This window comes from Xiphophorus maculatus, chromosome 8 (genome assembly GCF_002775205.1).
Source record: "Xiphophorus maculatus strain JP 163 A chromosome 8, X_maculatus-5.0-male, whole genome shotgun sequence".
NCBI lineage: Eukaryota > Metazoa > Chordata > Actinopteri > Cyprinodontiformes > Poeciliidae > Xiphophorus > Xiphophorus maculatus.
Genome location: NC_036450.1, coordinates 577,205 through 588,970, shown reverse-complemented (window position 1 = coordinate 588,970; position 11,766 = coordinate 577,205). Strand labels below are relative to the sequence as shown.

The following is an 11,766-nucleotide window of genomic DNA, read 5'->3' as shown; positions in this document are numbered from 1 at the left end:
GTATCTGCTGAAAGCCGCAATTCTACCGCCGCGAAAGCAGCTTGTCTGTCAGGTAGTGACCAGGTGACGGCAGCGCGCGGAGGCCCTCAGTCTGCAGGTAAACTCCACGACCCTCTGGGGTTACCTGGAAACCAGTTTAACCAGTTAAACCAGCGGTAGAGTCCGCGGTGCTTTCAGCGAACTGGACTCTGTAGGAGATCGGAGCTAAGGTGCCCGCAGCTTTGCCTGATCAGAACACCGCAAGCAAATCAGTTGCAGGTGGTACTGAAAGTTGTTGGTTCCGATTGGACTGCAGGTTGTCTGTAGATCCCGTCCGGGTCTGTTTAGAGATTAAACAGCGGACGGATCCGAACGGATCTGATGTTTGTAGTTTAAACCGACACAGAACCGGTTTATAGCTCAGATTCCGGTTCCGATCTGAAAAGCTGCAGCTTCAACCAGTTGATCACTTGTGGGTTGTGTAGACATCCCGGTTCCGTCGGTCCGGATCCTCATGATCTCACTAGAATAGCAGCAGGTCTGTGACCAGAAGGGGGCGCTAGACGCTTCTTCTTCTTCTTCTTCTTCTTTCGTTTTTTATTGGCGGCTGGCATCCAACTTAAGGTGCATTTACCGCCACCTACCAGACTGGAGTGTGGTCATCAGAGATCTCAGAGGGAATTAAATCCACCTCAATGATGTGTAGGATGTGCAAATTCACATCCTAACTCACTCATTAATACCTGAATTAATGCATGAACATGCACTGACATACACACAAATACTTGTTCATATCCTAAATACGACTCATTAACCCAGTGTTATTTAAGAACCTAAATAAGAGATTTCTAACATAACTTGATTTATTATCTAATAGACTAATCATAGACAGTCCTATATTTTTTCTACTTAGTAACGACTTTAAAATCTGGCGTTCCTCTGAGTATTTATCACATTCTAACAAGACATGCTCCACTGTTTCCACCTGATTGCAATAATTACAAGCCCCATTCTCATGCTTTCCTATTTTAAAGAGCGAACTATTAAGTCCAGAATGTCCAATTCTAAGTCGAGACATAACTACTTCCTCTTTCCGCCTTCCACTCATATAATTACTATCTCCCACACTCTTTTGAATTGTATATAGTTGTCTTCCATTATCATGGTTATCCCATAGCTCCTGCCAAATCTTAATAATTTCTTTTTGAATAATAGATTTACCCTCATTTTTACTCAAAGGAATATTCAGATGAACAATATCTGATTTCAAGGCCTGCTTAGCTAGAATATCTACTTCCTCATTTCCTTCTATACCTACATGAGCAGGAATCCAGACAAATTGAACCAAGCATTTATTGTTATAAAGATGAACTAATAATTGATATATTCTTAATATCAAATCTAATCTGCTAGATTTACCAGATTTAATACTTAATAATGCTGCTTGACTATCTGATGCTATGATAAATGTACTTACTTCCCTAGTATCATTACCAAGCAACCATTCTAAGGCCAATATGATGGCTGATAATTCAACTGTAAAAACAACTAAATGATCAGCTGTTCTCCTCTTAATCAAGACTTTATGGTGTGGGATATTCACTGCTGCCCCAGTTCTACCACTATGTGGATCTTTAGATCCATCTGTATATATAATTATGTTGTCTTTATATCTGTCAAAATATCTATTAACTACAACCCATTCTGGAGTCTTTCCCTTTTTAAGAATTTCATTTAATTGAAGATCAACTTCTGGAGTTATAAATAACCATGGAGGAATTTCAGATTGAGGAACTGTTGCACTATACTGGAGCATATTTAAACCAAGCTGTTTTGCCTTTATTTCCCCAATCCATCCAAAACTATTACAATTTAATTTATGATGTTCCCAACATTCCTTCAGCACCATCTTAGTTGGATGATCACACTTATGTCCTTGTAGGTTCACCCAGTACATATACATTAATTTCAACCTTCTTAATCTTAAAGGAAGCTCACCAGTTTCCACTTGTAAAGCAGCTAAAGACGATGTTCTGAAAGCTCCACAACAAATCCTCAATGCTTGTGTTTGCTCACTATCAAGTTTTCTCAAATGACTGTCAGCAGCTGCCATATATGCTATACCCCCATAATCCATAATAGATCTCATGAGCGCCTGATAAACTCCCAACAGTGCACTTCTTGAAGCTCCCCATTCCTGTCCTGAGAGACATCTTAATAAATTATTCACTTTTTTACATTTATTTTGAACTGATTCTATTTGATGTTTCCAAGTTAAGCTTTCATCAAAGATGACACCTAAAAACTTCACTGTTTTCACTTGTTCAAGTTTATGTTTATAAAGATTCAACTTAACTTCCTTATGTCTTCTATAAAAGCAAATTACTTGAGTCTTTGCGATTGACATCCTAAAACCCCATTTATTAGCCCAACCTTCCACTTTCAAAATGGCAGCCTGCATCTTTTTCTGTAAATAAACCAGATTATGTCCCCGAATCCATAGAGCACCATCATCTGCAAATAAAGATTTGCCTATACTACTATCTATCTCATCAAAAATGTCATTAATCATAATATTAAAGAGAATTGGGCTACACACACTACCTTGGGGGGTACCATTCTCAACAGCATATCTAGAAGAGAAATTCACCCCTACTCGAACTTCTATTTCTCTACCAAACAAAAAATCCAAAATCCAATTATAAATCTTACCTCCTATACCAATTTTCCCTAATTTAATCAATAATCCTTCTTTCCATAACATATCATATGCCTTCTCAATGTCAAAGAACACAGCTATCACTAACTCTTTATTCGCTTGAGCTTTTCTTACTTCTGACTCTAGACAGATAACTGCATCCATCGTATTTCTCCCTTTACGAAAACCACTCTGGAATGGACAAAATTTATTTTTACTCTCAATAAAATAATAAAGCCTATCTGTAACAATCCTCTCCATTATTTTCCCTAATTGAGATGTAAGAGCTATAGGTCTATAATTTGATGGGTCTGTTGCATTTTTACCAGGTTTTAAGATGGGAATTATAACTGACTGTTTCCATTCTGCCGGAATTCTCCCAGTCATCCAAATCAGATTAAACAATTTTAATATAACAGTAAGAGATGAATATTTAAAATGTTTGAACATTACATAACACACTCCATCCTTCCCCGGAGTTGATTGCTTAGCATTATTAATAACTTTTTCTAACTCATACATAGAAAAAGGCATATCTAAATCCTGGTTTGAGACTTCTCTCCTAGTAGTAACTTCTGGATTTCCGTCCAATAAATCTAATTTATTACTTTTCATTTCTTCAGATAAATTTTCTGAACTATTCACCTTAATTAACGTTACTGCTAATAATTCAGCTTTTTCTTTATTACTAACCGCTATTTTCCCATTTAATTCTAAAACCGGTAAGGAAAAACTCTTTTTAACACCATTCATTTTCTTAATAACTCTCCATACCTCTGACAGTTTGGTTTCTCTTCCAATGGAATTACAGTATTGCCTCCAACAAGCCTTCTTAGCTTCTCTAATAGTCTTCCTAACTATAGCTTGTGCTTTCTTATATTGAATTAGTGCCTCAAAGGTATGACATCTTCTTACCAATTTAAAAGCTTTATTTCTTCCCCTTATAGCAATACTACATTGCTCATTCCACCATGGATTAGTCTTTTTATTTCCTCTTCCCTTTGATTTAGGAATTGAACTTTCAGCTGCATTAATAATGACAGATTTAATCTTTGAATAACATATCTCCACATCACAAAACAAATTCTCATCCAGATTATTAAATTGACTATCAACTAAATTTTTAAATAACTCCCAATTAGCGTTACTTAACTTCCATCTTGGAATCTGTCCTTCCTCTTCTTTTATCACTTCAGAACCAACTGAAACTAGAATAGGAAAATGATCACTGCCCATTGGAGAATCAATCACCTCCCAAGAAGTAATTCCAGCTAATGTATTTGAAACCAATGTTAGGTCTAAAACACTCTTTAAATTCCTACAACAATCATATCTAGTAGTGCTGCCATCATTAAGACAAACCAGAGAATGTAACTCAAGAAATTCTTCAACAGTCAATCCATTTACATCTGTATTAAGACTCCCCCATAAAATATTATGAGAATTGAAATCACCACACCATACAGTCTTACCTACGTTTTGATCATTTACTTCATTGAGATTCTGAACGGACAACTTCTTGTTCGCATTATAAAAATTTATCACCGACATTTGGTCATTTTCTATCCAAATCTTAATAACTATTGATTCATAATTTTCCCCTATTGATTCCACTTTATATCTTATACTGTCTAGTACAAAAGTTGCTACTCCCCCTCCTTGTCTTTCTTTTCTATCATTCCTAATTGATGTATACCCAGAAATTTTGAAATCCAGATGAGGCTTAAGCCAGGTTTCTTGAATGCAAATCAGGTGAGGTTTAACTATCAAATCTGAAATATATTTCTTAAACTCTAGACCATTACTAATAAGACTTCTTGCATTCCACTGGAAAATAATTCACATAACGAAGAGGGGCCGCCACTGCATGATTGAGGTTGAGAAGATTGTGTCTCATTTAATTTTTTCTTTATTGATTCCCAATTAACATTTTTACAATCAAGATACTTTTGGGCTGCCTTCACTATTATTTGAATTTTTTCCGTTTTCCTTTGTGTTTGAGCAGTGCAGTTAACAACTTCTACCATGAACAATACAAAATCCTCCTTTGTCATAAGTAAAGTGTCACCTTTAATCTTAGAGCATTCTGAACAATTAGATCCTTCTTTTCCTCCTCCAGTCACTTTCTTTGGGTATAATATTGATTGAACAGGAACTTTTTTCGTTGCTTCCGCATAAGTAATGCCAGTAGTGACTCTGACTTTCTGAACTTCCTCAGCTCTTTTACTAGCTATGCATCCCCTAAATCCTACTATGCTCACCTCCACAATTACAACATTTCAACGGAGCCCCTTCCTCACATTTCCCATACTCATGATCCCCAGCACATCTCCCACATTTCTGTTTCCCCCTACACACTGCCGCGACATGTCCAAATTTCTGGCATTTAAAGCACCGCAGCGGCGGAGGAATAAACGGTCGGACATCATAGCTCATATATCCCACAAACACTTTATCTGGCAGACTGTTCTCTTCAAATTTTAACATGATAGAAAAACTATCACTCCTCTCTCCATTTTTATTTCTTTTCAATCGTTTGGCTTCCACCACTTTCCCTCCTGAAACATTAGACTTGATCTCATCAACTGGTACATCAGGTAGAATCCCCGAAATGACTCCGCATACATACTTCTTATCATCCAAAAGTCTTCCTCTCACATTCTCACCAAGGATTCTTTTTATATTCAGCGCCCTTTCTTTTTGTTTAATATCATTACAGATAATCAATAACGATCCATCTCTTAATATTTTAACAAATTTCACCTTTCCAACCAGTGAATTGATTTCTTTTGTCAGCTTTATCGGATTCCACTTACCAAAGGACACACCCTCTTTGACAAACTTCAGAACTATTTTAAATTCTGACATCGTAACAGTTTCTCCTTCAGCCTCGGAAACAGATGATTCTTTTTGAATATGCCAAGATCCTTCATTATCCACATCATCAGCACCCTCTTCCATTTCCGCAAAATCACTACCTGATACATTTCCCTCTGACATCCTTCCAACCATTCACAGTCTGATCGTGCCTCTTCCGCCTCAAGAGAGAGGTTCCGGTCCGCTAGACGCTTCAGTATTTCTGTTCTCATTTAAAACGCAGCGAAGCCTGATTGTTTTGTTGTGGTGAAAATGCAGCTGCATTAATTATTTCCTGGTTTATTAAATTAAGACCACGCCCACAGAGCACCTGCCTCAGCTGTGACCAGTTAATCTGGAACACCTCTTGATCCTGACCAACTCGTTAGGGCCATCTAGTGGATGATCTGCAGAAACCTAACCTGGCCTTCCAGGTGTTTCACATGACATCATTGGGTCGTCAGGGTTCATTCAGGACAAACGTATTGATCGTTTATTGGTGTCTGATCAAACTGTTCTGTTCAGGAGCTGACTGGAGTGAAGATGCTGCGGAGGAAACCGACCCGATTGGAGCTGAAGATCGACGACACCGAGGAATTCGAGAGCGTTAAAAAGGAGCTGGAGGTTCAGTCAACCCCTTACCTGTTCCGACCCGTCTGGTTCCGACCCGGTCATCATGTCTGTTCTGTCTTCAGGCCAGGAAACGACAGAGAGAGGAAGCTGGGCCAGGAGCTGGAGTGGGCGGGGCTTCTGTCGTTGGTGTTGATATGATTGGGGGCGGAGCCTCTGCATCCTCCACCGCTGCTTCGAGGGCGGAGCTTATCAACGAGCGAATCGGCTACAAGCCCCACCCCAAACCGGCGACGCTGCCAACCTTATTTGGAAGTTTACAGTTTTAATAAAGTTTGGACAGATTGAAGAGGCTGTTGGTGTATTTGTTAACAGATAAATTTAGCCAATAGGAAGCCAGCAGCTTTTATTTCACTGAAAGACACTGCAGTAAAATAGACCAATCAGAGACGGCGCTGTAGACACCTGCAACACCATCCAGGAAGTGCGATAACTCGGCCTGCCGCTGCATCCAAGTACACCTCACTGCAGCAAACAGGAAGGGGCGGGACGGACCGCTGTCTTCTTCTTCTTCTTCTTTTTGTTTTATGGCGGTTGGCAAACAACTTTCAGGTGCATTACCGCCACCTTCTGGACTGGAGTATGAACCAGATGCCTAATCCCTATAATCTCCCTATTAGACCTGTTTTTCTAAGAAACCTAAACACGGAATTAAAAACCACATCTCCAGAAGATTTTTGTAGCAGATCTCTAATATTTAATTTAACTTTATTCCTATTTAACTCTTCTACTAATTCCTTTCTTTCTAGATTATATTTATTACATTCCATAAAAATATGTATAACTGTTTCCAACTTTCCACAAAAATTACATAACCCCGTACTATGTTTATTTATTATTTTCAAAGTACTATTTAACCCTACATGTCCAAATCTTAACCTAGATATAATATCTTCCTCTTGTTTATTCCTATTTTCCTTTCTACACTCCCCCACTTTTTTTTGAATACTATAATAAAACCTTGCCTTCTTTTCACCCTCCCATTGTTCCTGCCACTTCTTCTTGTAATATATTTTACTTATACTCTTTATCTCATTTTTACTATACTTAACTTCCAATTCAATTTCATTTCTCTTACTCGCACTCTTTGCAAATGTATCTGCTAATTCATTTCCAACTATTCCAATATGCGCCGGAATCCAAATAAATTTAACAGTAGATCCATTTATCCCCATTTTATGTATTGATTTATTTATATCTATCAATATGTCTTGTCTTGCTTCCGACTCTTGTTCCATAATACTTATTAATGCACTACTTGAATCGGAACAAATTAACACTTTCTTTTCACTTAATTCTTCACTCCATTTTAACGCCATTGAAATAGCCAGTAACTCTCCTGTGTATACATTCAAAATATCCGTTAATCTTTTATTTTCCATGATGTTTAAATCTGGAATTATAAAAGCTATCCCTACTCTATCATTTACCATTTTTGATGCATCTGTATATATTTGTAAGTATTCTCCATATACCCTTCTTATGTATCTTTCCACCTCTCCTTCTACTATTTGTCTTCCTTCTTCCAACAATGTTAAATCAACTTTCATTTCTTTATGTATCCATGGCAGATTACATGAAAAATCCACCACCGGGCTAATTAAACATTGATCTAATCCTATTTCCTTTATTTCTTTATTTATTATCCATCCAAAACTATTTACATTTACATTCTTAACATTTTCTTGACATGGTTGTAATATATTATTTATAGGATAACTTTTTTTATGCCCTTTTACATTTGCCCAAAATCCTACTCCTAATTGTTTCCTTCTTAACTCCAATGGCATTTCCCCCATTTCTACCTGTAGTGCTGACACTGGTGTTGTCTTCATTGCTCCACAGCAAATTCTTAACGCTTGATATTGTATTTTATCTATTTCTTTTAATAAGGTACTGGAGGCAGAATTATATACCACACATCCATAATCTATTACCGATCTAATAAGTCCAATATATAATATCTTCAAAGTTTTCCTACCTGCTCCCCATTCTTTACCTCTTAAACATCTCATGATATTTAATATTTTTTTACTTCTCTCTATTATTTTACTAATATGTATTTTCCATGTAAGCTTTTTATCAAACCATAAACCTAAATATTTGAATTTATCTACCCTTTCTACTTCTTTATCATACATTTTTAATTTTATCTTAGTGCCTACCTTCCTATTAGTAAAGTTAACAAATTTAGATTTTGAACTTGAAATTCGAAATCCCCATTCTAGCGCCCAATCTTCTACCTTACCTAACGCTTCTTGCATTTTATCATTTATAAATTTTATATTTCTTCCCCGTTTCCAAATAAGACCATCATCCGCAAATAAAGTCATTCCAAACTTACCTTCGATTTTACTAAAAATATCATTAATCATTATTATAAATAACATTGGACTTATAATACTACCTTGAGGAGTGCCATTTTCAGTTAAATATTTTGAACTTACTTCATTTCCTATTTTAACTCTTATATTTCTATCAGTTAAAAAATCTTTAATCCAATTATAAATTTTACCTCTTAGCCCTATTTGTCTAATTTTAATCAGTAAACCTTCCTTCCATAACATGTCATATGCCTTCTCAATATCCAAGAACACTGCCATTAAAACCTCTTTATTCACCTGTGCTTTTCTGATTTCATGTTCAAGCTGTATCATAGGATCTGTCGTACTTCTTCCTTTCCTGAAGCCATATTGATATTTTTTTATTTTTTCTCTCGATTCTAAGAAGTAAATTAATCTATTATTCACCATTCTCTCCATTACTTTCCCGACACAAGATGTTAACGCTATTGGCCTGTAACTTTCAGTTAACTGAGGATCCTTACCTGGTTTACATATAGGAATAATAATTGATTCTTTCCACTTATCTGGCAAAGTTCCTTCTTCCCATATTTTATTATATAGTTTTAGTAAAACTAATTTACTCCTTTCATTTAAGTTTTTAAGCATAACATAATTTATTTGATCCTCCCCTGGTGTTGAATTTTTTGTATTCTTTAATGCTTTTTTTAATTCTGTCATTGAAAACTTCATATTTATAGTATCATTATCAACCATTTCCTCATTTATCCTTTCATTATATTTTCTCATCGTTAATTCTCTTCCTTCTTTCTCTTCTTTACTAAGATTTTCATTACTATGCACTTTAGCTAAAACTTTTACTAATAATTCTACCTTATCTTTATCTTCTATAATCATATTTCCATTATTTTTCAGTATTGAGAATTTATATTCCTTTGACTTTCCTGACATTTTCTTAATTGTATTCCATACTCTATCTAATGCTGTAGTTTTTCCTAATGATTCACAATACTTACTCCAATAAAACTTTTTCGCATTTCTAATCTTCCTCCTGACTTCTGCTTGTTTCCTCTTATAACTAATTAAGTTTTGGAAACTAACATCTTTTTTAAGTGTTTTAAAAGCCTTATTCCTTGCTTTAATTGCCATTGTACATTCTATATTCCACCAGGGGACTATTCTTTTCTTTTTAATCCCTTTACCTTTTGGGATTGCTTCTTTTGCTTCAATAATACTCTTACTAACTTCTAAATTTAATTCGTTTATTGATTTATTTATATCTATATTTATCAATCTATTCTCACTCATATCTTCATATTTCCTCCAATCAGCGTCTTTAAACCTCCATCTTCCTTGAGTATTTACCTGTTCTTTTTCCATATCTAACTCAACTTCAATAAATATTGGATAATGATCACTGCCTATTGTACTATTTTTATTTATTTTCCATTTACAACTATCTGCCAGACCTTGTGATACTAGAGTGAGATCAATAGCAGATTCCTTACCACTAATCACATCCAACCGAGTTCCTTCCCCATTATTTAATACTACCAATTCTTTTTCCTCAATTATTCCTTCTAAAATTCCCCCATTATAATCATCTTTCTCACCCCATAAAGTGCTGTGTGCATTAAAATCCCCACACCATATTAGCTTCTCTCCCCTGTGTTTAATTATATTTTCTAACTTTGCTTTATCTATTTTCTTACAAGGATTATAATAATTTATAATTTCTATACTTCCATTTTTTGTCCACACTTTAACTCCATTAAGCTCTAATTCCGTGTCCAATTGAATCTTAATAAATTTTATCTTTTCTTTTATACATATAGCACATCCTCCTCCATTTTCATTTCCTCTGTCTCTTCTTATAGTTGAATACCCACTAATACTAAACTGTAATGTTTGTTTTAACCAAGTTTCTTGAATACAAATTACATCTGGTTTCTCCTTTAATCTATTAATAAAACCTTTAAACTCTTGATCATTAGCAATTAGACTTCTAGCGTTCCATTGTAATATTAAAATTATATGACTATTTGATTTGCTTCATTTTCACCTGATCCCTCTCCTTGTCTGAGTTCATCCTGAATTCTTTCCCATGATAAGTCTGTAACATTAAAGAATCTTACTGCTGCTTTCACTATGATTTTAATTTTTTCAGTTTTAGTCCTCGCTTGTTCTGAACAATTTATAATGTAAGCTAAGAACGGGATCAGTTTTTCTAGCGTAACATTATTTTGATCTTTACCTATCGTCTTCTTTTCTAATTTAGCTCTTTGACTTACCCCTGCACTTTTCACCTCCTTTACTGCTTCTGCATATGACATTCTCTTCTCTGTTTTTAGTTTTTGAATTTCTGCTGCTTCTTTCCTCACCATACACCCTGCATATGCTGCAGTATGATCTCCTCCACAGTTGCAACATCTTATCGGCTTCTCTCCACATTCCCCATAAGAATGTTCTCCTCCACACCTACCACATCTTTGCTTCCCATTACATATTTTTGCTATATGTCCATATCTCTGACATTTGTAACATCTCATCGGTGGAGGAATATAATTCCTAACACTGAAACTCAAATAACCAATCATTATTTTATCTGGTTTTTCTTTTCCTTTAAACTCTAATAGCACAGAAGTGCTATCCACTCTTTCTCCATTTCTGAAAGCTTGCAGTCGTCTGATATTTGTCACTTCTCCTCCTTTTATGATTTTCTTTAACTCATCTAAATTTTCTCCTAATGGAATCCCTGATATTACCCCTTTCATTCCTCTCTCTTCTCCCATTATTTTCCTCTCCGTTATTTCTTTTTTACAAATCGACTGTAATTTTAACGCTTTATTCTTTTGTTCAGCATTTTTACAGATAATCAACAGGCTTCCATCTCTTAACACTTTAGCTAATTCCACATCTCCAATTACTTTCTTTAAACCAATAGATAGAGTGATTGGACTCACTCCTGTCAAATCCTGTCCAGCTCTGAACTTCAAAATTACCTTGAACTCCTCCATCATTACTTTCTTTCGTGTCTCGACATTTTCCTCCTCATCTTCGAGAGATCTTTTTCCTGTATTTATCCCTTTCTTGCCCTTATCTTTTCCTCCTCCACCTTTCTTATTTTCTACCACCGACCAACTTGTTTCCATTCCTTCATCCTCTGAGCACCCTCCACTACTACTAGCCATCTTAGTTCACTCACAGTCCAGATTATGCCTCTAAATCGCTCTTCCACTTCTTAGCTTCTCGTGACCGAACCACGCTCCGTCAGAGTTGCTAGCCCACAGCTGATTCGGC

The 11,766-nt window shown here is 35.8% G+C and overlaps 1 protein-coding gene across 1 annotated transcript; it reads left to right on the top strand.

Annotated features, from left to right (window-relative positions):
* The first annotated feature begins 8 nt into the window (after nucleotides 1–8).
* Nucleotides 9–6,452, top strand: cdc26 (cell division cycle 26). The gene is made up of 3 exons (XM_023338303.1): nucleotides 9–97; nucleotides 6,059–6,157; nucleotides 6,229–6,452. Exons 2-3 carry the CDS (start codon nucleotides 6,077–6,079, stop codon nucleotides 6,430–6,432), a joined length of 285 nt encoding a protein of 94 aa, XP_023194071.1. The 5' UTR covers nucleotides 9–97; nucleotides 6,059–6,076; the 3' UTR covers nucleotides 6,433–6,452.
* The last annotated feature ends 5,314 nt before the right edge of the window (nucleotides 6,453–11,766 follow it).